The sequence below is a fragment of the Telopea speciosissima genome, chromosome 6, assembly GCF_018873765.1.
Source record: "Telopea speciosissima isolate NSW1024214 ecotype Mountain lineage chromosome 6, Tspe_v1, whole genome shotgun sequence".
Classification (NCBI taxonomy): Eukaryota; Viridiplantae; Streptophyta; class Magnoliopsida; order Proteales; family Proteaceae; genus Telopea; species Telopea speciosissima.
In genome coordinates this window covers 67,244,355-67,272,190 of record NC_057921.1, presented here as the reverse complement: position 1 = coordinate 67,272,190, position 27,836 = coordinate 67,244,355, and the positions used below count along the sequence as shown (strand labels likewise).

General features: G+C 39.1%; 3 protein-coding genes and 1 long non-coding RNA gene across 4 annotated transcripts; 3 read left to right on the top strand and 1 right to left on the bottom strand.

Annotated features, from left to right (window-relative positions):
- Positions 1-375: 375 nt before the first annotated feature.
- On the top strand, positions 376-3,770 carry LOC122666145 (SUN domain-containing protein 5). The gene is made up of 4 exons (XM_043862272.1): positions 376-571; positions 1,183-2,435; positions 2,529-2,614; positions 3,401-3,770. Exons 1-4 carry the CDS (start codon positions 391-393, stop codon positions 3,633-3,635), a joined length of 1,755 nt encoding a protein of 584 aa, XP_043718207.1. The 5' UTR covers positions 376-390; the 3' UTR covers positions 3,636-3,770.
- Positions 3,771-4,651: 881 nt separating this feature from the next.
- On the bottom strand, positions 4,652-5,897 carry LOC122666147 (cyclic pyranopterin monophosphate synthase, mitochondrial). Its single transcript, XM_043862273.1, has 2 exons — positions 5,628-5,897; positions 4,652-5,405 (listed from the first exon to the last, which is right to left on the bottom strand). Exons 1-2 carry the CDS (start codon positions 5,727-5,729, stop codon positions 4,812-4,814), a joined length of 696 nt encoding a protein of 231 aa, XP_043718208.1. The 5' UTR covers positions 5,730-5,897; the 3' UTR covers positions 4,652-4,811.
- Positions 5,898-14,426: 8,529 nt separating this feature from the next.
- LOC122664326 (F-box protein SKIP8) lies at positions 14,427-26,260 on the top strand. The gene is made up of 3 exons (XM_043860102.1): positions 14,427-15,176; positions 19,226-19,422; positions 25,883-26,260. The coding sequence occupies exons 1-3, from the start codon at positions 14,682-14,684 to the stop codon at positions 26,136-26,138; spliced, it is 948 nt and encodes a 315-aa protein (XP_043716037.1). The 5' UTR covers positions 14,427-14,681; the 3' UTR covers positions 26,139-26,260.
- On the top strand, positions 21,923-23,325 carry LOC122664329. Its single transcript, XR_006333327.1, has 2 exons — positions 21,923-21,980; positions 23,267-23,325. It is a non-coding gene; the product is annotated as an uncharacterized LOC122664329 (long non-coding RNA).
- Positions 26,261-27,836: the final 1,576 nt, after the last annotated feature.

The following is a 27,836-nucleotide window of genomic DNA, read 5'->3' as shown; positions in this document are numbered from 1 at the left end:
CACTAATGTCGCTCTCTGCACTCTAATGGGCAGTGAGTGGGCAGTGAGTGAGATAAATGTCGCATGCTGCGCATACATCCAATACAGATGCAGTGGAACCGATCGAACTCGCCATTTTTAGCCACCATTTAGACTCTTTCTCTTTGAGAAGATTACGAATTTCTAAGGAACTGTGAAGGCTCCATTTGGCGCAAGGGGAGTTCCCGCTTACAATGGGTGTTACCAAACCACAAACACAAAAAAAAAACTCCCCAAAACCGGACTCTCTAAGCACAAACACAAACCTTCTCCTCCTTCGCTTCACCCACCGTCCCTTCCATCACCTGCAACTCTTATCCCTTCATACAACAAACACCCTTCATATCTGTTGTTGTTGTTATACAATAAAAGATGAAGAAACCTCGGAATGTCACCATAGATAGCCATACCACCACCACCACCACCCTCGTGAACACCAACGACATCAACAGCAGAAAGAACCTTTACGAGCTCTCATTGTCCTTGGTCTTTTCACTCTGGTGCATCATCTTCCTGTTCTATTCAAAATTCGGCTATAGCCATGGAAATGGAAGTAAGGTCTTAGTTCTCTTTTTTTTTTTTGTTTATCCTTTTTCCGATAATTAACAATGCCCATTTCTATAGATGCTTGTTTTGCTTAAATGCATCTAAAACCTGACCTGAGGACTTCATGATATGATTTCACGATTCACTTTGTCTCTTTGCTTCCATACCCATCTCCAGAACTCCTGAAATATCAATTATTATCATTATTAGTACTGAATTCCTCCAGGTTCTCATCATTTTCTACATTATGAGGGTCAACATTTTTGGATCTCCAGTCAGTACTGCTAGATCCATCTATATTGAAAACCCATTTCTTCTGATTAAAGAATCACACTTAGCTGAGAATTTTTTTCCCTCTTTCAATGGGAAATTTTTGTGACCCACAAACCTGTGGTTAATGGTTATCAACCCGAACTGAATAAAAATTAGAAAAAAATACCAAATAAAAACTAGCAGTAACTACTAGAGCGCATGGGAAAATTGCAGCAATCATATATCACATGCAATGATTGACTAATTCGCATATTAGGGTGTTCAGGATAGCTAGCCTTCTGTTTTATTCTTCTGTTATTAATGCAACAACTTTGTATTTTCTCCAACCAGATCCATTTGTTGCAGATGGAAGCAAAAATTATGCGAATGGAATGCTGTTAAAGTTTAATTTTTCTATTAACAGCATCAATATGGGTCAAGATCACAACTTTGCAGATTCCAACTACTCACCTCGTGAAACAAACAAGCTGGAAGATTCAGTTGGGAATTTTCTAGGCTACACCAACTTAGCTTGTACAGTACAGCCACAAGAAATAAAGGTTAACAGAACAGAGCATGAGCAGACAACGGAGAGAGTATCTCGACGTACCTACATTGATCTAGATGAGTTCCAAAACAAAACAATGCAAGGGAAGCACGAGGTGCGAAGCCAAGTTGGGAACATTACCCATCGGCTTGAGCCAGATGGTGAAGAATACAATTATGCCTCATCTTCGAAGGGAGCAAAAGTTTTGACCCATAACAAGGAAGCCAAAGGAGCAAGTAACATCCTAGGACGTGATCAGGACAAATACTTACGGAATCCATGTTCGGTGGAACACAAGTTTGTTGTCATTGAGCTTGCTGAGGAAACTTTGGTTGATGCAATCAAGATAGCAAACTTCGAACACTACTCTTCTAATTTCAAGGACTTTGAATTGGCTGGAAGTTTGAGTTATCCAACTGAGAAGTGGATACCATTGGGAAATTTTGTTGCTGGAAATGTTAAGCATGCCCAGAGGTTCATGCTCCTTGAACCCAAATGGGTGAGATACTTGAGGCTAAGCTTACTTAGTCACTATGGCTCAGAATTCTACTGCACATTGAGTTTATTGGAGGTGTATGGGATTGACGCAGTAGAGCGTATGCTCCAAGATCTTATTGTGGTTTCTGAAGAACCAGGTCCAGATCAGTCACTGAATCCCAGCAGTTCAATTGGAACAAAGTCTTCAATAAAAGAACCAGGTTCCAATAACAGGGATGTATCCAGTCAAATTCAAATTGCAGTGGATGCTGTTGGCAAAGGGGTAGATAACATTGATGATGGGCAAAGGCACAAGACTGAGGTCACCAAGAATGCAGTATCAAAGAGTAATATTTTAGAAGCTAGGCATCAGAATAATGGGAGAATACCGAATGACACTGTTCTAAAGATCTTGATGCAAAAGATGAAGTCTCTCGAGTTAAACCTGTCAATGCTGGAAGAGTATATCAAGCAATTAAACCGGAGTCAAGGAGATGTTTTGCCAGAGCTTGATAAGGAAATATCTCGATGTGCCTTGCAAATGGAGAGAGTCAAATCCGAAATCAAAAGTCTCAGAGAATGGAAAGAGATTATGGTATGAGAGTTTATTGTCCCTAGGAAACATGCTTCAGATATCCTCTGGATTGATTGGTTTTATGTTTTATTTTTCTCTGTTTTTTTTGGTTAGGAAAAGGGAATTAATGAGCTCGAATGGTGGAAATCTGTTGTGGTATATCGTATTGATGCGTTGGGTAGAGAGAATAGAATGTTGAGGTAAGAAAATGCATGCTTTTAATCCTTTGTAGTTTGGCTCTGATTAATTTCTTAATCAGATGAAAAACAATTTTAATTGAATCATGTTGCATTTGCTAGTTTCTGGATATTCTATCAAGCTTAATTTTTTTTAAACATCAACCACTCAGTTGGTTAACCCTGCCTGCTGGGTGGGACAATCCAAAACAGGGAAAGAAAGGAACAGCTCCATATGCTAAAATATTCATCAGGGTATTTAGTATTGTCTTATTGGTTAGCACTTTGGATTAGGGTCACAAATCATCCAAAAAGTAATTGATCCCACACATTCTCTTAGGTGCATCTTGTTGTCATTAAATAGGTTAACCTCAGTGAACAAACATCTGCATGTAATGAGAAACCATATTAATTAATCAGAGTAGATATTTTTTCTGTTCATTATCCCTATGTCCAGAAACCATAAGCAACTTTGAGTCAACAAAATGGTGAACAGAGTTTGCTCACAGAAATAACAAACAAATTACAAAAGAAAAACATTATTTCTATAATGAAAAAAAAAAAAAGATGCATTAGATAATAAATAAATATGTACAAATGCATATTTGAGAAACAAAACAAAATACGTAAGGATGCATTGAGTTGATCATATTTGGGGGCTTCTAGCACCATTCACATGGTCCTATCCAAGTGATCTAAAAATAAAACTTAAGATCCTTCCAACAGTAGAAAAAATGCTGTCAATGCCTTTTCCATTCATCTTTTGATTTATTTACAATATCTGACATTTTATTTATTCATTGATTACAGATTAGACATTGAAAGGGTTTTAACCGATCAAGCAAGTTTGGAAAATAAAGAGCTTGCAATGTTAGCTGTGAGTTTTTTCTTTGCCTGCATTGTAGTTCTCAAGCTAGTTTTGGAGCAGATCTTATCGTTCTTTAGAAACTCTCACCCTGAGAAGGTCCACAAGACAAGTAGAAGTTGGGTTTTGATACTATTTAGCAGCAGTGTAGTAACTTTCATCTCCTTACTGCAGGACTAATCTCACCCATTTGTACCTCTAGAAAATCAATTATTGTTCTGTTGTTGCATAGCCTCCTTAAGTTCTGAAATTTGGACTCCTGTAATTATATTTTGGTAGTGAGTTAAATTGAGATGATCTTACGGAAAGTTCTTGTGCAGTCTAATAAGGAATTTTCAGTTTTACCAAATAACTTGACTCGTCCCCAGACTACTCTCATTTGCTTCCAATCTGGATTTTGTCTGATTTGTAGACTCAAGCTGAAGTTGCCTCCTTCAGTTTACTAGAGTAGACTCAGATGGCTCTTTCTGAAGATGTTCATCTTTGACATGCAAGGGGGTTCAGGAAGATCACAAGCCTGAATGAGTGAATACTTGTGCTTCTCAACCACTAGGTCATGGACCTTCAAATTGCTAATTCTTGACATTTCATGATGAGCAATGATAAGTAGCCTGCCCCTTGACCACCCTGCATTCATGATTAATGCATTGCTTTTAAAGCCCCAAACCTGTGTTAGATCTGTTCAGATCCTGTACAGAGGCAGGCCAAGGAGGGGGCTCGATGTGTGGGAGGTCCCATTCGAATATGCAATTATAATCGGTAGTTTGGTTTGACTGCCCTCAGAAAGGAGAAAGGGGTTTAAGGAAAGAGAAATTTCTATACTGAAGACTAGCTAGAAATATTGTTTCCTTTGTTGTTATGGGCTTTGAATTGCATCAAAAGACATCAAGGTTGGTATTTTCTTGCACTTTTAAATGCTCAATCTTCCTCTTGTTCATGAGGATGGGTTGTGAACAATCTGCAACCACACCATTATAATTTAAGAAACAGTTATATGAATTGAGAACAATGTAGCAAGCATCGTATGACATACTATTCCATCAAAATTTTCATATTTTAAAGCAACGAACAAGTTTCTATCAAAAGAGGGAGAAGTAATACATGTAGAGACGAAACTGAAACTAAAGAACTAACCCTTTTTTTCTTGGTTGGGGCAATAAACTATAGAATTGGCAAAACAAGGACAGCACATCAGCAGCTCTCCTCCGAGGCCCAAGAGATGGTATTAAAACTGAAAGAGCTTTCATGACTAAAGAACCTAACAAGCTTGAAAAAATCATGGAACCTCGCAATACAGATCAAAATCTCACCTTCGATTGGGTCTTTGAATATTATCCTTCTTCTCTGTATACAGCTTCACTGCTTCCTGGACCAGCTCCCACTTTTGCCACCACTTTTGTGCAGGAGCCGTACATCCGTTATCTCTATGTCCTTTGAAGCAGCCTTGCACATGTCATACACGGTTAGACCAGCAATCGTCACAGCTGTTAGTGCTTCCATCTCCACACCTGTCTTCCCAGTGGAAGCAGCTTCTCCTTCTATCTCAACACTGAAATCCTTCTCATTCATGGTCAGGTCCACACCGACATGAGTCAGACTGATGTTGTGACACAGTGGGATAAGGTTACTAGTCTGTTTAGCCCCACTAATTCCTGCAATCTTGGCCACACCAAGGACATCTCCCTTGGCCACCTGATTCGCAGAGACCAAATCGAACACCTTCTTAGAGCCCAGAAGAACTTTGCACCCAGCGATGGCGACTCTCTTGCTGATTCCTTTGGAAGAAACATCCACCATCTGCGCTTCCCCTGTACTGCTAATGTGGGTCAAGCGCTGTTCATTTTCGTCAGTTCCTGGAGAAACCAACTGAGGTTCTTCGGTAGTAGACAAGTTGTTGACAGAGCCAGCGAGGTTAATCGGAGGAGGTTGGCCGAACACTGACTCCATTTCCTGAAAACCCCATTCCAATTATGGGGAAACACAGGAATTAACATGATTCTCTTCCATTAGTTTCTAGTGCGTGAAGCATCCAGTGCTTTAGATTTTGAGAATGAACAAAAATTTCAATTGATTCCCGAATGTTGTGCCAAAACAAATGAGATTTCCGCGATGTTTACGTGGATTAATTGATCCTTTAGGTGGGTAAAGAAATGCAAGGGACCACAGATTTACCTTATTGAGCTCTGCAATCGCAGCAGTAAGATCATGGCCGCCGTTACTGCTGAAACATCTTATGGGAGAGGGAAAAGTTGCTGTGATGCGCCGAAGAAACATGGTGAACGCGATAACTGACTGTGTCCCCGAGAGCTTGCTAAAGGGAAATAGGAAACACCCAAATCAGCTGGGCCAAGCTAAACAAGGCTATAAGGTAAGCTGGCAGTTGCATGTATGTAATGTCAAAAACGAACTTCGTTCAGGCATTTGCACATACATCTATTGGGCACTCACCAATATCACGAAGTCAGGGCAAAGGCATCTATTACTCTATAAGCTGTTCTGATGTTGATCGAATTTAGCGAACCCGCGGTCAAAATCGCGGCTCATACACGCGAAACATGAATGATAACAGTCGTGGCCCGAGGTACTTCCTGGTAGAGACATTGGCACTAGGCTGTGTGACCCCTACAGAAGCGCGGGGTCAACACAAACGCCTGTAACTAGGGCTGCAAGTTTGGCCCTGTTGACCCGAACTCGACCTGAGCTCGAATAGGGCTTGGGCTAAAGATTTCTGGTCCTAAGGGCCAGGTCAGAGTTGAGACCTCGAGCTCAGCCCAACCCTGATTTTGGCCCTGATTTTTTACCTTGATCTTGACCCATATCTTGTCTCTGATCGTGGCCCTTATTTGTTTAATGTGTCAGTATTCTAGTATGTGCTCTATGGTTCATTGAAGCATCATTTTCGGGTTGTATTATGTGAAAAAAAAATCTTTATTTATAAAAAAAAAAAAAAAAAAAGTTATGATACATGTGATAAAGGAATATAATTATTTAAAATTTGGCCTAACCATTGTACCAAGGAAAAAGAAACATAATAAATTAACCTGATTATTGTGAATCCGTTCGTTTATGGTGTTTATTGTGTTAGTATTCTAGTATGTGCTCTATGGTTCACTGAAGCATCATTTCCGGGTTGTACTCCATAAAGAAAAATCTTTATTTATCAAAAAATAGAAGTTATAATACATGTGATCAAGGAATATAATTATTTAAAATGAAGCCCAACCATTGTACCAAGGAAAAAGAAACATAACAAAATAACCAGATTAATATGAATCTGTCCATTTATTGTGTTGCTATATTAACATTCAACTATTTTAATTTGTTTATTGCAGCAGGAGTCGAGTGAGTGGTTTGAATTGTGGGTTTGACTAATGGAGGAAGTCAATATAGGTTTATTACATGAAACATTGCACATGTTGGTGTAAGAACCATGGGTTCCGAAAATCCAAATTCCCCCGACAAGTGGCTGGTTCTCAAAGCGAACCGGATCTCATCGGTGAATCCTAAAGCAATGACCCTGATTCCTCCTAAGAGGGTAAATGGGTCGATAGGAGCCGCCACTTAGAAAGGGTCTAGGACCTATAAATGTTCCAGGTGGGGAACGGCTAATGACTCGGTGGATAAGGGTCGTGATCTACCCAGATCATTGGGTAAGTATCAAGTTACGGACTAGGAAGGTGTTAGGCACCCAGTCTGCCCGGTCGAAACCTATCGTCCTTCTCTTGACCATTGCTATGCCTAAGCTTGCTTGCAAACCCTAGAGCTAGTTGTTCTAGATCTAAGTCATCCCAAAACTGGGCACCTAAGACTAGGCATCTATGTGCGAAGGTTTACAACCTAAACCAAATTTCTAAATTATTCTAGGCTAAAAAGTTGGGCATGAAATATTAAAGTGATCAATCTAATTAAACATGGCATGGAGAGATTTATGCTAAACATGCAAGATCGCACTAAACATGAAACATGGAATATGAAGTATTGTTGGAAAGCAAATTAACTAAACATGTATCAAAATGACTAGGCATATGAAGATAAAGAATCTTGAACATTCATGGGCTAGATGACGGGCTAGCCCAACTCCCGTCCTAAAGAGTGTGCATCTACGTCCCAAGAGATCCCTAAATCAAATGTATCTTAACTCGGGCCACTGGTGGGCGCTCTCTCTCTCACACGCTCTAAGTCCATGATTGATCATTGGGCCAGTACTTGGACGCCCACGACCCAGACGATTCCTAAATAGGGTCTCAAGTGATCCGAAATGGGGTGGGTGACCAACATGAGAACTATGCCGAAAGACCGGAATTGAAAATCCCGATACAAGTCATAGGCTCATTGGTTTTTAAGGCATGATGTTAAGATCACATGAAACCCTACATTCTACCCAAGATGTTTTTTGAAAATCATTTGGAGTCCCATAACCACGATTCGAAATTGAATGAATTTGGGGGAGTATATTTATTTAATCATAAATTAAAAACTAAAAAACCCTCATGGGCCCAAGACAGTGGACCCAAACTCTTCACACACGACTTATCCTTAGTCGGTGGGCCTAAACCCAAGATAAAGTCCAAATCCATTCCTAGGCCCAAGGCTAGGCCCAAACTCGCCATACGTGACTCAACCTTGGTTGATGGATCAAAGCCCAAACCAAAACTAAAAAAAAACAAGTGGGCCCAAGTCCATATGGGCCGCTCACCAAATGAAAACCATGTCCGACAATCGATACCCGAACAGAATCAAAGGAGCAAAGGGAGCTCACGCCCCACCCACGGCCCAAACACCTGAAGAGTCAAAACCCATTTAAAAATTCAAAGAATTATTATTGTTGGAGGCCCAGCCTGAACCTAGGCCCAAGATCCCATTCACATTGAAAAAAAACATAAACCTAAATTACTCTAATCCTCTGGATTTATGTTCAAAATACTATTCGAGCTGGATTAGCTTAGAAGCAGGCCCAAAAGCCTAAACCGGATTTGACAAAATCCCAAAAACGGCAAGGGAAGGCCAATTGGCCTCAAATCAATTGGGGCCCACATTGGAATCCACACGGCCCGTTAGATGACAATCCAGGGAAACTTTTATTATGCAAACAGATGCAGCCTTCGACTTTAAAAACGGAATCAGGACATGATTAAAAAAAAAAAAAAAAAAACCTCATAAATGCAAACTTATTTCTGAAATAGAGAGTAGGTATGCCAAAAAACATAAACAAATGCAATGAGGGAGGGATAGAATCATGTTCATTTATCTACAACAATACAGACTCAGAGGATCAGGATCATACATTTTACAGAACATGGAGAATGGAGATCACAGAGACCGCATATTCATCAAGAAATGCACAACGGATAAGTAACCAATGTATCTCTATTATGAGATTAAGCACACAGGATGGGACAGCAGATAAAAATCACAAAAAATTCTGGATAAAGCATGACTTATCAATTCAATAGAGAAATAAATCCAATCAAAAAGAATCGCAGAGCACATATAAGGAAGTTCCACCAAAAATTAAGGCTATGGAAGCCACAAACCCAAAAATCTGAAATGCAAAGTGTAGAAGTCGATCAACATAGAGACACAATTTCAGTCCTAAAACTATGCACATAGACTGAAACACAGTATTGGTAAAAGAGATATACCATTTGCATCTAGAGTATTCATAGAAAAGAGACATTCACAGGTTATACTGATGAAACAGGGAATCAAAGAACTACAAAACCGATTCATATCTAATATAAAAAATGAGAAAATCAAATAGGGAAGATGAATTTTACCTGGGGTCTTCTTGAAGCTCCCTAATGCAATCGGCAGTGTGCTCAAAGGGTGTGAAGAGATTATTACAGATTGGGAAATAAGATGGGGAGGGGAATATTACAAACGCAATGAGATAAAACCATTACAATCCCCAATTACAGCAGGCTAAATGAGATGAAAATAAAAATAAAAAAGGGAAAAAACGTGAACAGCAGAGATGAGCATCGTCTCTGTTGTAACAGCACCAGCAGCAGGAGATGGAGTAGCAACTGGGATCAATCGACCAAAACCATCATCAGGAACCGCCGCTCTCTGCGTTTTTCACTCCTTCCCTCTAACACACTCTATCTCTCTCATTTTCTTCTTCGTCTTTTCCTGCACTCTGCCTCACTCCTGCACTCTGCCTCACTCTCTCTCCCTTCCCTCCAGGCCGACTAAATCCCCGCACCACGCACGAACCGGGAGCTTCTGGGCCCTAGCGAGCCTCAGGCGGGTGGCCCCAAGAAATTATGCAGCGGCGAAGGTTTGATCACGAGACCTCGCTTCCTGAGGCGGAGTCTCATGTCCCCTCCAAGCCAGCTACGCTAATCCCTTGAGGTTATTATTTCTTCTTTTCTATTTTTACATTTTTTACCCTCCCCTGTAGGGTTTTAGAAGTTATTTGTTTTTTTCTTTTCTTCTTTTTTGCTTTCCTATTTTGCCCCTGCCAGGCTACAACCTCAATGGGCTTGATCCAGCAGACCTTCATGGGCCTGAGCCTAGGCAGTCTATTTTTATTTTATTATTAATTTATGATTTTTATTTTGGTATCTGAGACAGAGCTTGCCGGTACTCCATGTATCGTCATCGCCAGGGGGATGACAAAAATCAGGTGTCTACAGTTGGTAAGTTAAACCACTTTGTGCCAGGGTCAGGTCAGGGCCAATAAGGGCGGGCTTGGGCTGGGCTTGGCCTGGGCCCAGCTAAGGGTACTCAAGGTTGGGCTAGGGTTTTAAAAAGCCCAGCGCAGCCTGACCCTGTTGCAGCCCTATCTACAACGGCATAAATGGTGGAGAGATTTTTTCATTTCAAGGGGGGTGGGGCGGTCATTTGTGCAGTCCTATGTCTAAACGCAACTTGGTAGGGATTTTTTCCTACATGGGAAAAAGATTTGCACACTGCCGATGTGTAATTTCCCACTCATATGTTTTATTTTGGAAAAAATAATGATGTCTGGCCATGCACGAAATTACAGCCCCATCTATGTGAAATCAAAATCCCACCCATCTTGATGTCCTTGTGCGTGTTCTCGACGGTGCAGGGGCCACGTGATTATGCAATGATCTCATGCTTTTTTTATTATTATTATTTCTTCTCTCATGTTTTGATTACGTGAGTTTCATATGAATGATATCTTCTTCTTTTTTGTTAAATTTTATTGAAGAGAAGAAAGCAACAAATCCGAGGTAACCGGATTATATAATTCCTGGAGCCAAGTAGTGGATAGAGGCCAATCTGTCTTGCTCGCTAGAGACAAAGCCTTCCTAGGTATGGAGTCGACTACACTGCTTAGCTCCCTAAAGATGTGGATAAGTTAACAATCCTCAAAAAGAGAAGACAACCAATGTATATCTGTGATGACCGGGGAGATAGCCGAAAGGGGGAGGGGGCTCTTGATAGAAATGTCAATAGCGACACGAGAGCTTTACAATCTGATTCAACTTGAATGTTGTCCAACATTCTAAATTGGGAAGATAGCTGATTGATATCTTTTTCAATACAACCATTGGTGTGGCAAGCAGATTCCTTCTCACATTGGCAGTGTGGGAAACCCACGTATACATGGAAAACCTTGCTATAACCAAGGTTGGTTAATGGTTACAACAAAACTATAACCCTTTTTTTTTCCTTGATCCCTTGTCTTATTTTCAAAAACTATTTAATATAGTATTTAATGGAGAGGTAAAAAAGGGTTTTTAAATAGAATATGTATTAAATGCTACATTTAATGATTTTCAACCTTTTGAAATCCTTTCTACCCCAACACTAAATAACTTATGGATATAAGATAAGGGGCAAAAAAGTAATATTATAACTTGTTAGTTCTTTTTTTGTTTTTGGTAATTAAACATTATAACTTGTTAGTTCACCACTTTGGTTGTATTGCATGTTAATTGTTTTGTGAAACAACATAAGATTAACATAGAAGGTTGCACAAGTATCTTGACGTTGTAGGGATATAAGCTACAAATATAGAAAGTACAAGAAATTTTCGGAGCACAGAGGATATTTCTACATATTCATGGTCCTTTTTTTTCATTGTGGTGCACCTTTTATTTTTTTCTTCTTGTTTGATGATTTGATATTTTGACTATTGGATGGAAAATAATCTTCTCCAATTCCTAAGAGTGTGCAGTGCTAGGTGGAGATGTTGACACTTGGCAGCTCGGATATCCAACGATCCACTCTCATTAGCATCCACCATTGGATTTCTGAGATGCTAGGTGTCAAAATCTCCACCTAGCACTGCCGCACTGCACATTTTTAGGAATTGAAGAGGATTAAAATCCCTATTAGATATACAATAAGGGAGAGGGTTCTATGAGAATGAAGCCAAACATAACGGAAAGAGAGGATAGCAATGTGAGAAATAGAGAGATAGATATGGAGGAGCTGCGTACCTTGCCCCGATAGCTCGAAAAACCTTTTCCTATCAAAACTAAATTTACAAAGATAAGCTACATGTCAAATTTGATGGCGCATTATACATACCAGGGTTTTGCTAATTCTAACCTAAAATACAATATAATATTGCATCAAACTATAAAATTTTAGATATTGTATTATTTAAGAGAGATGCTTGACCACCGCTTTAATTCAAATTTGCTAATGTAGAAGACTTTCAATTTGATTGAAATTACAAAAAAATTTTGCTAAACATAATTTTGTGCAAATATTTGTTTACAGCTCGATTTAAAAAGGGATTTTCTTATTCAAATAAAAAATAATGTATAATCTTTTTTTTCCCCTTTTACTTTAATCTATTTGATTTTCTGTAGTAATACTTGTCATTTCTCATGTGTACTTGAAAAGTGTGTGAGCCATGACAACTCTTGAAAATTACATAATGGTATATCATTTTCAAGGGAAAAACCTTTGTCGGGGAGTGTGGCCTACGCCAACACTCCCATGAGTCTATATCTATCCTTCGCATATAAAAAGACAGTTTTGCCCCATTGTTTTGAGGAGGAGAGATATAAACACATGAGAGTGTTAGCCTAGGCCACACTCTCGGATAAAAAACTGTTTCCCCACTTTCAAATAATTTTGAGAGTTCTTATTTTTATTTTTTAATCTTTGACTTTAATGATTTTTGGGAATAAGACAAGGGGCATTAAAAAATGTTACATGGTCTTTGTGCACTTGTAGAGATGTCATCCGAGACAATGAAAACAATTTACGAACTTGTAAGCAAATTGAAGTGTGCCATTGGATTGATTTTAGAGCTATGATGTGAAGAGAGAGAGAGAGCATATACCATAATTTGATTACTATATATATTTGTTTGGTTCTATTTCCCCAACTTTACTTAGAGCAAGAATTTTTCCTTTAACTTTTTTGGGTACTAATTTTCGTTTGTAAATAACTACTATCAAAATCAACATCAGCTGAACATCTCACATATTGTGGAACCCTTATCTAGTTGCTCTCAATTTTTGTCTCTCTCTTTTTTTTTTTGTTCAAAAAGGATTCCCCCGATATGTGATTATATGAAAAAAGGATGCAATTCCTTCCCCAGTTGAATTATTAGAAAATAATAATCACTTGTTAGTTGTTACAAATATGATTGGAAAACCAATTTTTTTTTCTTTATTCGACTCGCTCTTTTCAGAACTTGGTGAGTCAGACAAGTCAAACTTGATAAGAGAAAAGATTTTTTGTTTTTTTTTTTTTTTTTTCATTCTTCTCTTCTTTTGACTGAGGAGGGATTGAGGCTATGGTTATTTCATATGTGAGAAGGAAAAAAACAAAGACTGATATTAAAAACAACAAACAAAAAATCTAGTGCTTTATTTAGTTTTACACCAAACTTTATGGTCTATGAATATTACATGGCCCAATAGAAGAAAAAAGAAAACCTAAGTGAATTTTATATGACCTGGGCAAAAACAATGAATCAATAAGAAACTTGAACCGACTTGGACATGACATGGACATAGTCTAGTCATTTCTAAAAACTTGAGCTGAGTTTTCATGACTATTGACCAAGTTCCATGGTTTTTTTTTACTCGACTTGAGCGAAACGCTCAAGTCGATATCTATTTTACAATTTCATAATAAAGCTTAAATGACAATGACAAACATAAAATGTTTGATAGAATTAGAATAATAATCTATTCATACATATTCCTTAGCAATGTAACAATTTCTACATGATGACAACTATCCAAAGTATTTTATTTTTTAATTTTAAGATAAGATTATATCAATGAGAGAGAGAGAGATGATCCTATCAAACCTTAGTATGAACCTCTAATGGATTATTTAATTTTAATTTTACACATTATTATTATTGGAGAGGGTTCTTGAGCAAGTGGCATAGGAAACACACCAATGAATTATGACAAAACGGTATCATGCATAGGAGGGTAGCGAAGTCAATTCATATGAATAGAAGAGAAATAGACAGAGATGATACAGTACATTTCCTTTTGCCCTATTATTAATTGTTAAAAAAAATAAAATTATGGAAGAGTAGGTAAGGGTGTCAAAGTTCAGCCCAAATAAGTATGATCGACCAATTCAATTTGGACCAAACCAACCAAAACCTTAAACGTACCCGGCTGATCAAATGCACCGATTATAAATGAAAACGGATCAAACCTGATATAAATCCGAGATCGGGCTGATAGTAACCCAATAATAAATCAAAAACCCAAAAAAACCAACAGTTTCCCATGAATTCCCTTATGTATGTATTTAAACCCGAAACTAGACCAAGATGAACCAACCGGATCGAAACCGAATAATTGTTTCACCACTTGGTTTCAGGTTGAAACAATTTCAGATCAAAACCGGTTCAAACCAACCAATTGATACCCTTAAGTTGTTAGGTGGGGTGGGGGGAGAATGTAATTTAATCTGATACAGATTTTTTTCTGGCACAAAAACTTTATACGGAATTAGTTACAGGGCCTCATTTGCGTCTCTTTAGTTAAGACTTAAGAGTCTCTTTCCCTCTCTTTTCCTTTCTTCGTTGTATGCAAAAATTCTTTTAACTCAGAAAAAGAGCGGTTACGTTTATCGAAACACCATTTGTACTTTCCATCTGCGGAGCAAGAGTGTAACAAGACCGGACAGACGGAGAAGGAAGTAATCTCGAAATCCCTAATTTCTAGATGAAACCCCCCGAAGCCTCTTTTTATTACCTATCTTCTTCTCTTTTCTAGGGTTTCATGTTCTGCAATGCAAGGTTTTGATGTCTTATAGATGGAGAGCATCATCTCTCTTTTATCTGGTGGTTCTTCAAATTTGGCTTTGTATATAGCAGCGGCTATTACTGCATTTTGTTGCTTGTGTGCTTTGTGGGCGTTTCGATTGTCGCCCTTGAGCATTTTCTGGAGGTTAAAATTGAAGGAATCCGACGGAGGTTGCGGTACCCAGAGTTCGTCGAACAAGAAAGTCTGTGGTTGTAGTTGTTCTTGTGGTGGGAGTGGTGAGGCTTCCAATTCTACTTTTCTCTCTTCTCCTTACGCCAACGGTTACGTCGGAGATATGCACGATAGAGGTCCTGTGGTGGCTGAGCGTGCCGACGGGGCTGAGAGACAGTCCGGGGCTTCAATGATGGAGCAGTTAGTTCCAGAGATCACAACCCACGCGCTGAGTTACTTGGATTATCCGAGTCTATGCCGTCTTTCTATGACAAATTCATCCATGCGGAGGGCTGCCAATGATGATAACGCGTGGAAAGCTCTTTATCACAAGGTTCGTTCAAGACTTGTAATTATTGGCTTGCAATACTTCTATTTCTTGGTCTAATTTTATGAAGGGGAACAGTAATTTTGTTTAGAGGATTGTTGCCGAGTTTTTTAATATTCTCTCGCTTGTTCCTCGGAAATCCTGATGCTGAATAATAGAAACTGCAATTACAGCTTTCTTACTGAAGCTTCAAACTACTGATTGCTCGCTTTAATAGTGCATCACCCTCCCAAAGTTTAATATATACAATCCCTTTGCCCCCTTTTCTCTTCACATTGGCTGTTCACACTTTGAGCATAGAGTCACCCAACTGTAGTTATTGACTTGTGGTGGGTTCATGGACATAACTGTAGATTATTGGTCTGTCTAGTTAGTAGTGGGCACATGGTTGGAGATTTTTAAGTATGCTAGTTTTTATCATTGGATTGGATAGCTTAAACAAAATTCTGACTTAAGTTTAGGGTTTTTCACGTGTTGTGATGAATCCTGTAATTGCATAACAAGAGTTAAGATATATAACTAACTAACTAGAAAAGATGGTCTGGAATGTGATATATTGCATTCGCCTTGGTGCCATGCCGTATGCATCATGGTTGTCACAGTGTCAGTGAGGTGACAAGGCACTCCTTAATGCTCAAGGCGCCTTGTTGCCTCGAGTGTCAAGGTTCCTAGACTCAAGAAAATAATAATTATAGAGTATATAACTAAACAACTATGCAAAATTTACGGAATATGATGAAATATTTAAAATATATAGTTAAATTAGCAAAAAATATGGTCTGCAATTAATATACGGAGGACACCTTGGCGTTGTCACCTCTAGCTAGGCGACAGCTAGGTGCCATGGTGGCTGTCCATCACTTTGGTGGCATGCCGGGTGCATTGGAATGTGGATGGGGTTGAGATTTAGGGATGAAGAAATTGGGAGAAGCTGAATCTAGTTGTGTGAGGATGTATTAATTAAAATAGTCAGGAAAACCATATTCTCCGACTAGCCAGCTAAAAAACTTTCAGCCAACATTGTTTCACTAACCCTAATTCAATTCATACCCTAAACCTTGATTTCCTTATTCGTTACTGGTTTCTCAGTTCAGTAACCAATGTTCTTCCTTTTTCTCCTAGCCAGATGGAATTATTTTTGTGTAGACTACAAACTTGGATCTGAAGGACTTAAAAAGAATCTTAGTGAAAAAATCATCTCAATGAAACCCTGGTTTTAATCTCTACAAAATCTGGTCATTGAGATCTTGCATTATGTTAAGCTTGGGGAAAAGCTTACCATACTGTCGATGTTTTCTTTACTTACTTGATTGAGAATTTGTATCAAATATCCTTCTCAGAAGGAATTTTTCTTTTTGAGCTGATCTAAGATGTCTTCCTGAAACGGACTGCCTAGAGGGACAGGGTCTCAACTTTGATGATAGGTAGGTAGACTAGAAATGGTATTGTAAGTAAAACAGAATTAAATAAACCAGAACCTATAACCGGAGGGGGAGAGAAGAGAGAAGAAGATGGGAGATTGAGATGATGGAGGAAGATCGTGCGATAGATACTGATCTCATCTATTGCCCAGCCAATGTATTTATATTAAAACTGAATGATTACATAATGGAACTATAACCCTTAGCTAGCTAAGCGTAAAGTATAATCATAATTGGCAACTAAGTCTAGTTACAATAGGAAAGGAAGAAACGGTCGAACCTAAACTACTTAGACAAACTATAATCCCACGGTATAGAGGTCCATGGACCCCCACATACCTCCAACCGAGACACACACACACACACACATACTCTAACACTCCCCCTCAAATTGGAGTACATATATCTCCCATACCCAGCTTAGAACAACCATCAAGAAATGGTACAAACAGTACCTTTGTAAACATATCACCAAGTTGATTGCCGGAGTTGAAATAATCATTTGCATAATCACATTCCTCACAAATTGACAATCAACCTCAATATGCTTAGTCCTCTCATGAAAGACTGGACTACTAGCAATATAAATTGCAGCTTGATTATCACAATACATCTTCATTGGTTTAGGAACTAAGAAACCCAACTCTTGTAGTAGAGAGTTCAACCACATCAATTTTGCTGCAGTATGAGCCAAAGCTCTATACTCAGCCTCTGCACTCAACCTAGCCAAAATATTCTGTTTCTTACTCCTCCAATAAATAAGATTATCACCAACAAATGTACAATATCCAGTGGTTGATCGACGATTGTTGGTAGCACCAGGTCAATCAACATCAGAATAACCCACAACATCAGTGTGACCATGACGTCGATAAATAAGACCTTTGCTAGGAGCACCTTTAAGGCTTTAAGATACCTCAGAATGCAACAAGTAGCATCCCATGAGCATGTTTAGGACTCTCCATAAAGTGACTGATGACTTCAACAACAAAGGAAATATCCGGGTGAATGACAATTAGGTAAATAAGTCTTGCAATTATTCTTCTATAATGATGTTTGTTTGTCAAACTCTTTGCCATCACAAACCCCAAGTTTCAGATTTGGATCCATAGGGTTGTCAATGGGCTTATAGCCGAAACCAGATAGAAGATCCATAATGTACTTCCTCTGAGACAAAATTGACACCTTTCTTGCAACGAACAACTTCAATCCCTAGAAAAAATTTGGGTACTCCCAAGTCCCATCTGAAAATGCCAATGGAGATATCCCTTGACCTCTTCAATGCAGAAAAATCATTACCTGAAATTATGATATCATCAACGTACACAACTAGGATCACAACCTCGTCCCCCTGATTACGTATAAACACAGAGTGATCAGAGAAGCATTGAGTGAACCCATAACCACCAATAACTTTACTAAACTTATCGAATCAGGCACATGGAGACTGTTTCATCCCATATATAGACTTGTGAAGACGGCATACCTTGGACACATTATCCCCCTGAACAACATAACCTGGAGGTTGCTCCATATAAACCTCTTCCTCAAAATCACCATAGAGAAAAGGTATTTTTGGTATCTAGCTGAAACAGAGGCTAATCAAGATTCACTGCCAAAGAGATAAGAACTTGGACATAATTAAGACGTGCCACTAGAGAGAAAGTCTCAAAATAATTGACACCGTAAGTCTGAGTAAAGCCTTTCACAACCAACTGAGCTTTGAGTCTCTCAATAGAACTATCAAAAAGATATTTAACTATGTACACCCAAAGACACCTCACAAACTCCTTTCCTGAGGGTAAGTCAGTAAGAGTCCAAGTCCGATGATCCAAACAAACCAGAACCTAGAACCAGAGAAGGAGAGAAGAGAGAAGAAGATGGGAGATTGAGATGATGGAGGAAGGTGGTGCGATAGATACTGATCTCATCTATCGCCCAGTCAATGTATTTATATTAAAACTGATTGATTACATAATGGAACTAGAACTCTTAGCTAGCTAAGCCTAGGGTATAATCACAGTAGGAAAGGAAGAAACGATAGAACCTAAACTACTTAGACACAATATAATCCCACAGTATAGAGATCCATGGACATGGACCTCCAACACACACACACAGTGTGACAAGATTGAAGGACGAAAAGACTGAAAACTTGAACATAATGTGGTTTGAGGTTGTGAGGAAAGACTTGTGGACTTATGGTTTGATGGAAGGGCAATGTTGATGGATTTGTGTTGCTGACCCAAATAGTTGGGAAAAGGTTTTGTGGAGTTTAATTGAGTTCTCTTGTTGCATTTCCTATGATTGTAAAAACTCATTCGTGGTTTGATTTGGTCTAATACTTGCTTGTTTGAGTATGCTTCTTACCTGACTTAAATAAAACTTGAAGATTGAAAATCTGTAACTAGTTAAAGTACCTCATCGTTATTTATAGTTTGACATATAGGAGTATAGTAATTGTTCTCTGGCATCTGAATATTATTAAATCACCACTTAAATGATGTGGATAAACTTATATACAGTTCTGTTATTGCTATTATCTAATCAGATGGTGGAACTTCCTTGAATAAGGTTTGGATTTATTTGATGTATCTAAGGTTCGTAATTTAGTTTTTGACCATGTTTTTCTAGGACTTCACCATGGAACAAGACAGCATCACACCACATAATGGGTGGAAGGCATATTATGCAGCTACAAGAGCAGTTGTGAACGTCAATGATGAGTTCTACCGTATCATCAGAGACAGGTCCCTTCCAGCGATGAGTCGTCTTTGGCTTAATGCTGATTATGTGAAGTGCATTCATAGCTCTGGGGAGTTCTTCACAGGGTATGATACTTCCTGGATCTGCATTGTCGATACTTAAGTTGCTTTTTTATTTTTGAGACTGCTTACACACTTCTTTTCCTTACTACAAGATATGCGTAGTAAACTGGTTTATGGGCTGCTCATTAAGCCTTGACTTTTGTTGGGCTGTTGGCCTTAATATTTTCTACAGTGCTAGGATATATCTGTTTTATGGAATTTAGAGCAGGCTTTCACTTATTATTGTTTGGAGATACTTTCCTTACTGTGCCATTGCCGTTGAAATGGTATAGTTTTTTTTATCCAAATACCATTTATGTTTTTTCAAGAGGAGCACTTAGAGATTTGGTTGAAGAATCGGAAACCATCTGATAGTAGTTTGTCCCAGGATAATTTGATAGGTGGAACATGGTAGTCTACTAGCCTTGCTACTTAGATTTATACTCTCCTACAACTTCCTCAGCCCACATAGTTAATCTTGGAATAGTTCTATATGGGCAGTTATAGTAATCTTGGGTCTATCTCTGTCTTTTCCTGGGATAATGATTATTTTCAATGATGGAAGCGGGTGGGCCTCGGCACAATGGTAAGGTTGCTCTATTGCAACCTGGTTGTCACGGGTTCGAATCAGGAAACAGTCTCTCCGTGAAGCGGGGGTTAAGGCTACGTACATGTGCCCCTCCCCAGACCCTGCAGTAGCAGGATCCTCGCGCACTGGGTACGCCCTTTTTTATGGTAGATGATATTTTTCTCTCATTTGGAAGATTAGTTTGTGCTTGTCATATTCTATTGGAGTTTCTAGGATTATTAAAAGATGGAGTGCAGAAATGAAAATTTATATGTACAAATGATTACAGTTTGGCCTGAAATTATGCAAGATTATGACTTTCAAATGGAAACTTAGTTTTTAGTTATCTAATGAAATGTGCTGGTAGTGTGAACAATTCCAAATTTGTGAGTCAAAAAGATAATACCATAAAAGAGGCGTACCCAGTGTACGAGGCTTCCACCACTGCGGGGTCTGGGGAGGGTCGTAATGTATGCAGCCTTAACCCTGCTTTGCGGAGAGGCTGTTTCCTGACTCAAACCCGTGACCACTAGGTTGCAATGGAGCAACCTTACCATTGCGCTGAGGTCCGGCCTCTTCAAACAGATAATAGCATATGGTGAAATAGTCTAATTTGGGATAATATTTCCACCCTGGAACTTGGGACATGTGTTTTGAGAGAAGATAACAGTTATCCTGTGAAGATGAAAAGGCTCATGCAGGAATAACTAGAAAGTGAGTAAATGAAGGAGATTGAGCAAGTGAAGGCATTTCTTGGGACTATTTTGGGAAACTGTTGCAACTATCTTCTGGCCCTATGGAGCAGTGGATTCATCCATTGAGGAAGCCAAAGCACTGATTTTTGAACTCTCATTATTTTCCTTTTTAGTCTTAAAAGTCTATAGAAATCAAGGTTTTTTGAATCATCCAATCCAGATCTACACAAAGGGATTTGTTGGGACTGATCTCATCCCTTGGTGGTGGCCCACAAACCCTAACCTTGAACCAAGGAATTAGGACAGAAGCAGTCTAACTCAATGTAGTTGGAACTAGGGCAGAATTGTGATCAATTGGGAGAAATTTAATAACTGAAACTGCAGTCGACTTCCCCACTCTGATAGCCCTTTCAGTGATTTGAATATGGCCTGAATATCTCTACTCTGTGGAGGTTCGATGGGGCCAATGAAACCTTGCAGTCAAGAACAGTGGAAGGGATTGACTAGGCTATGAAGATTGTTCTGAAATTAGAGTTTTCTGGTAGGGTCTGACAAGGAATGGTCAGAAGGGACTAGGGTTGAAATTTCAGGGCAAATAGAAGGGGATGGAGATAGATGCTGGATTGTAGGTTGCTGAAATTGCAGTGCAGAACAGGGAATCTGTAGGGGTTGGAATGGGGCTGTAATTAACCTATAGAATTGGGAATTCAAGAATCAATGAATAAGAACAGAATTGAAGAGAGAGATGTATGGAGAATATGGAATAACAGCAGCAAACAAAGCTCCAATCTACCCTGCGATTTCCACACAAAAACACCTATCATAATTGCTTCCTTGTCAATTCAGATAATTCACATCCATTCATCTCGAAAAACCATTGCATTACATTGCTAATATGACCCTTTATTTATAGACTAACTAACCCCTGAATTTTCCATTCTTAAAAATGATTAAACTCTGGAAACTTTCCTAATTCCTAGACTTGAGAACCAAGGAATCTGAAAATAGAAACTTTTTAGAGTTTGTAGAGTTTTTAGATGGAGGTCCATAAGAACCATTTAAAATTACCTTTTGGGGAGGTCTGTTTGATATTCTAAAACTGCTCAGCAACATTTGGACAGGTGGGTAATGTTGGGGTAAACCAGAAAAGTTTGGGTATAGCCGGATCTAAGTGTTGGATAGGCAAGCGTCCTGTGGTAAGAGTAGCATATGAACCTGGTAGACCATCCCCATGGGGGTGGTGAAGGGAGGGCCCCAATGATAGTAAGAGTAGTAGTTATGAACCTGGTAGACCATCCCCATGGGGTTGGTGAAGGGAGGTAATGTAGTCTTAGATAGACAAGGGTCTACTAGGAGCCAGGTAATTCAGGATCTCACAAATCTGCTGGCCGATTGGGGCAGAATTAGCGTTAGGTTTAGGGTAAAAGGGTTGAATCTTATTTGAATAAACTAGGCAGGTTCTTAGGAGTCTAGTGATGTAGGATTGATAAGGTTTGAGTGAAGAATTGAAATTCAGAAAATTAGGGTTAGGCTTTTGGGTTTTGGGAAATAGAAAAATAGGTGAAATTAGGGTTTAGGATTGGATTTCTGGAGAGTGCTCTTGGTCAAGTGTTAATGGCAGTGAAAGGGAGGTTCGGTTGTAATTTAATTGGGTTTGAATGGCTGGATAAGTCTAGACAGGTCTTAGGGGTTTTTTGGGTTTTAATGGTGATGAGGGGGAACTAGGGTTAAGCTGTTGGGATAGGCCATAAGTTAGGGTCGAGAGTAGGGGGTATTAAGCAAAGTTACCAAGGCGGGAAAGCGACCATGGCGTTTTAGAGGGGCAAAATTCAAGGCGACACCGCCATGGCAGCAAGGCGACCAAGGAGCCTGGACGCCATGGTGTCGCCATGTTGATGCCTTGATAACTATGGTATTAAGAAGGAGCTATGGTTCAAATGTGGTGGGATTCTAACGGAGGAATGAAGCTGTAAGTGGTTTAGGGTTTAAAGAATTCAAATAAAATAAAAAGGGGGAATGTTAGGGTAGGCTGTAGAGGATTAGGAGAAGAAGGGGATGACTAAAAACTGCAAAATATTTGCTGGAATATGCAGGTTTCTTCAATGGCAGCAGCTTCAAAGAACTGGAAGAAGGACCTCTCGATCTACAAGATGCAAGGAGTCGATTGGAGATCCACCAATCCCTCATTTTGATATTACTCATAAGGCAGCAAGCAGAATAAAAAATTTTAAAGTCTGAATTGTGGGGGAGCCTCCCACAATTTTATTATTTATAATATGGCCTATGGCCAAATTCCTATTACATATATGAATCCATCCTTCACATAAATTGTGCAAGGGTTTTGACGCTTTAATTAAAACTAAAAACTTAAAAGATTCCTATTCTACCAATAAGAAATAAGCACCTAACAACCAATAAGAATTAATCACTTAAATTGAACCAAGGCTGAACCGGTTCAATTTAAGTTACATTTAAACTGAAAAATAAACTAAGTATGGGAAATAACTAAAGCTGAAATAAACTAAGTAATAAACTAAGGCTCCAAATACTAGGCCCTAATTTTAGGGCTTCTTCTTCTTGCAGGTGCTTGGATCTGCATCAGGAGGGCCCCAATTGGTAGAAAAAAACCCACAACCCCTTGGGGTTATCCTGTGCTTGGAAGAAGTAGAAAAAGGAATACATATAGTGATAGTTTTTCCATTAGCGGGAGCTTGTACGTGTTCTGCAGTGCCACCTGTAAATACTCTGCCGGTATGAAAAGTTCTTAATGTTAGTTGAGTCCCGGGTTCTCCAATAAACTTAATACTGACTAACTGAGTCTAATTAATCCCATTTGACCAGATTTGCAGCCACCGCCTGGATCATCAATCTGTGCTGGTTAAGGAGGCTTTTTGCTAGACTCTTGTGGTTGGCTAGTTATCCTTTTCAACTTGGGATCCTTGCATCTATGTCATCTTGTTTGCCCTGCTTGATCTCATGCAAGGCTTGATCTCTCTCAGTTCTTACATGAATATCTTGATCAGTTGGAGACTTGGGTTTAACATCTTTTGGCCTGAGCTTGCCAAGAGGGGTGTTTTGGGAGTGGGGGTTCCGTGTACAGTGGGGTTTATTATCCTATTTACCAGTCTTGAGTTGCACGTAATTGTTCTCTCTATTCTCATTGTATTTGTCCCATTGTGCTTGGTTCTTTTCTTTTCTCAATAAAGTTGGCTTTATTCATAAAAAAGGAAAATAATTGATGAGGTGAGGTTTTGACAAGGTAGAAGTATAAAAGAGGTTTAATTGGACATGTTTGTGGTACTTGCCATTACTAGATCTGTGGATAACAAACACCACAAATGGTAACACGATTTTTTAAGTGAGATTGATTATGTTTTAATATATCTTTTGGTGACAAGATAGGTAGAAGTACAGCTGATGATTGTCGGATAAAAAGAGATATAAGCAGACTGGCATCCTAGATATAATTTTTCTGTGACCAACATAGTAGGTTCAGATGAGGTATTGTTCGCGTGGGCAAACACTGAAGGATACTTCTAAAGAGTGAAAAAGATTGAAGAAATCCTTCAGGCAGAAATCTGGAGTTGGATGGTTGAAGGAAGGCAACAATGAAATGTGTTTCTTCTGTAAGATGGTGAACCTTAGGTAGATATTGAATGCAATAAGCCACTCTGGATGGACATAATTTTAACCAAGTGGATTAAAGAAGGGACTAGTAGTCCGTGGTTTTTCTCAGTGCTAGTAATTAAGCAAGCCATCAATAGCTGAGGAGGTGAGAAAGTGCTGATAGGTTACCTAGTTAACCCACGAGTGCTACTTTTATTTCCTTTGTGCATTCTCAGGCTGCTTTGTTGGCCCATTCACAGTAGTGACATTTGTGTCCTCCCTTTGGGTTACATCTTTTTGAATAAATCATTGTAGTTATTGGAGTTTTCTTCCCTTTTTTTGGGGGGGGGGTGATACAAATAAGTCTCCTAAAGGGCTTATTTTAGTGGAAATAAGCCTTGGGTTATGTATTCAATGGGCCTTTGATTCTATGTGTTGTACTTTGTAATTGGCCAATTTAATGAGCCTAAAATACAGATAGAAAGTAGGAAAACGGGATTTACTTCATTAGTTTAGTTAGAGTTCAATTTTGAGTCTGTTTTCTTTATTGTTTCACCTTTCTAGTCAATTTAGGTTAAGAATTGGGTTAGGCCGCTTTATGTGTCCAAATCTATTTTTGATTCTTCTATATAAGTTTGTAAGGGAGGTCAGCATTGTATACGGATTTTATTAATTAGATTTTGGCTTGAGCCTTTTCTTTTATTCTGTGAGATTCAGATGGCTGTGAGGTGCAGTGGTATATGGTGAGAGGCCGTGAGTGAGAGACCCGGGAGAGAGTGGGATACTTGATCCAATTCTATCATTCTTCTCTATTTTCTACAAAGAGCGTACCCAATGCATGAGGCTTCCGCCATTGTGGGGTCTGGGGAGTACGCAGCCTTCCCTGCTTTGCAGAGAGGCTGTTTCCAGAGACTTGAACCTGTGACCACTTGGTCACAATGGAGCAACCTAACCGTTGCATCAAGGTCCACCCTCGATTTAATGAATCCCAGCAGTAGTTTGGAACCTCAGTTGATCTCAGATTTGCAGGGTATTGAAATAAAAACCAGAATAGAAACAAAGAAGAAAATAGAAAATACAGAAGAATGATTTGGGATCTAGCTAAGAAATTATTCCCACCAAACAGCAGCATATGGACAATTTATTACAACCTTACCCAAGCATACGCAAGGCTTTTCTCTTGACAATGTTTATGCTACTTCCAGTTACAGGAAGTCTTCATTGAGAGTTTTATATATAGGGGAATTAAATGGAGTCCTTGTCAAGTGTTGGCTTCATGATGCACTTAGTGAGCTTGGTCTTCAAGAGTCTGCGAGCAACAATGTGGACAATTTAATACTAACATATTGAACCCTATGATTCTTCCATGCAGAGAGAAGGGAAGGCTTCTTTCTGGGCTCTATTGTCTATGAAGGAAGATGGTGTGCTTGATCATGTGTCTCTGTGGCACAGTGCTAGGAGAATCCTTGCCCACCCATCCTCCTCTTTCTCAGTTTATGGCTTTAAAGTGCAAGATGGTTTGTGCTTATTAGAAATAAAATAAAAGGGGTGGGGGGGAGAGGAAGATGGTGTGATCAATTCTGTGTGGATTAATCCATTACTGGTTTTCCTACAGGTACGATGCAGTTATGGAGAGTTGGCAGCTTGCGTTCAATTGGGCAGGGGTTGCCTTTCAGATTCGGGATGTGCGTGCTCGGGTGCTGACCGACATGGCTTGGGTTACGATGAAGGCATATGTGGACGTGGAAACTGGGCCATTTAATGTCACCAATGTGTATGAGTTCCACAATGGGCAGTGGTACATGGTTCACCATCACGGCTCTGCAATGTTCATTGGTGGAGGCGCAGAGCACCAAAATTTGTTCGGGTAAAAATAAAGTAAATGGAAGGATATAATAAGTAAGAAAAAGGAATATATAGTGCTCTTTGTTAGTAGGTCATCTTTTGCTATACATGTTCTCATTTGGTTTCTTCATAATTTGAGTTTCTTCTGAAAATATCTTTCTCAGCCTTAGTGTTTGCTTCGCTCACTCTTTTGCTCATTTTCACTTGGGTGACACAGTCACCTTTTTTATTATTTCTTTTATTTTTTCTGGGTAATCCCTTGGACTGAGCCCCGCTTTGATGATGATGATGTGGCCGTTTTGCCATTCTGGGTTCTGTGAGATAGGGACCGTTTGGGATGGTTTCATTACTCAAATTTGTGTGCCTGCCCAGTCCAACTCAAATTTGCGGTGCACACTTGTAATTTTTTAAATGTCAATATTTATTTTAGAAAATAATCCCTTAGGCTCTGTTGTTTCTTTGAAATGGGGAAAAAAATATATTCCCGACAATCATTTTATTTGTGAAGTTCATTTTGTGTTCTGTGCCATTTTGTTCTCCTATGAATTGTTCATAACATAGAAGAAAATTTAGATATGGTTGAGTGGGGAAAAATATCCACCCATATGATGGGATTTCTGTTCTTCAAGAGTGGTAAATGGGTCATAGGAGAAGTTTTTTCTTCACGTGTCCACCAAACAAAAAAATAAGTTTGAATCTTGGGCTTCTACGATGTCTGCCTTTTCCTGGAGTCACATCCATCCGTCATAAAGATGGGAAACTCACAATGGACAAAGAGAAATTTGTTTCTAACTTGGGATTGTTTTTTCAGTAAAACATTAGAGTTTGGTTTTGGCCCAAGATGGAATAACATCAAATATTCCATCATGTTATGGATTATATAGGTCCTTCATAGAAGCTTGGATTTGTGGGTCATCTGCTTAATCATTCACATAAGAAGAGCTTGTAGGCTTCAGTATAAGATGCAGGTTCTTTCATAGTCCCTAATCCTCGTTAATGAAAACTGTTAAAAACTCTCTTGGTTTCATCTTGAAGATTTTACTAGTTGGGCAAGTTGTAAACTGATCAAGTTGATGGTTGTAATTCGAAGTTCAATCACAGGGTTTAGATGTCTATAGTGAGCTCTTTTTTTTTCTTTTCCCACAAGGGGTGAAGGTAAACTTGTTGCTTAATTTATGAATCGTTATCACCTCCAATTCCTGACCGCTCCAATTCCCTCCAATCCCTCACACAGGAGCGGAAATGATCACCTTACCCACTGCCCAAGGTGGGGTAGGGTGGTCATTTCTGCTCCTATGTGAGGGATTGGAGGGAATTGAAGCGGGTAGCAAATTGGAGGTGATAAATATAGACGTTGGTCGAAGCTTAAGCAATCAAATCCGATCTCTCATATTTTTAACAAAAAAAAAAGAATTCACCTGGAACAACGGTAATTGCTCTCTTTTTCGAAAAATTATCACCTCAAGTACAGTACACTTCAAGTGTACCAAAAAGGTACATCTGACGGTTCAACTTTAAGTGCTTTTGTTTTAAAACACTCCCCAAATGCATGCGCACCATCAGATGTACCTTTTTGGTGCACTTGAGGGTGTATTGTACTTGAGTGAATAATGGTCAAGTGGACAAATTTTAGTAGAGAAGCAGCATCACATGGCAAAGCTATAAAAATTCTGAAAATTCATCTAAAAATAATATTTTGGAAAATATTTACGTGAAAATTTTTA

Coding starts and splice junctions, on each gene's coding strand:
- LOC122664326 (XM_043860102.1), top strand. CDS start 14,682: ATGGAGAGCATCATCTCTCTTTTATCTGGTGGTTCTTCAAATTTGGCT. Junction 15,177..19,225: donor GGAAAGCTCTTTATCACAAG/GTTCGTTCAAGA, acceptor ATGTTTTTCTAG/GACTTCACCATGGAACAAGA. Junction 19,423..25,882: donor TCTGGGGAGTTCTTCACAGG/GTATGATACTTC, acceptor GTTTTCCTACAG/GTACGATGCAGTTATGGAGA.
- LOC122666145 (XM_043862272.1), top strand. CDS start 391: ATGAAGAAACCTCGGAATGTCACCATAGATAGCCATACCACCACCACC. Junction 2,436..2,528: donor GAGAATGGAAAGAGATTATG/GTATGAGAGTTT, acceptor TTTTTTGGTTAG/GAAAAGGGAATTAATGAGCT. Junction 2,615..3,400: donor AGAGAGAATAGAATGTTGAG/GTAAGAAAATGC, acceptor CATTGATTACAG/ATTAGACATTGAAAGGGTTT.
- LOC122666147 (XM_043862273.1), bottom strand. CDS start 5,729: ATGTTTCTTCGGCGCATCACAGCAACTTTTCCCTCTCCCATAAGATGT. Junction 5,406..5,627: donor CGATTGCAGAGCTCAATAAG/GTAAATCTGTGG, acceptor TGGGGTTTTCAG/GAAATGGAGTCAGTGTTCGG.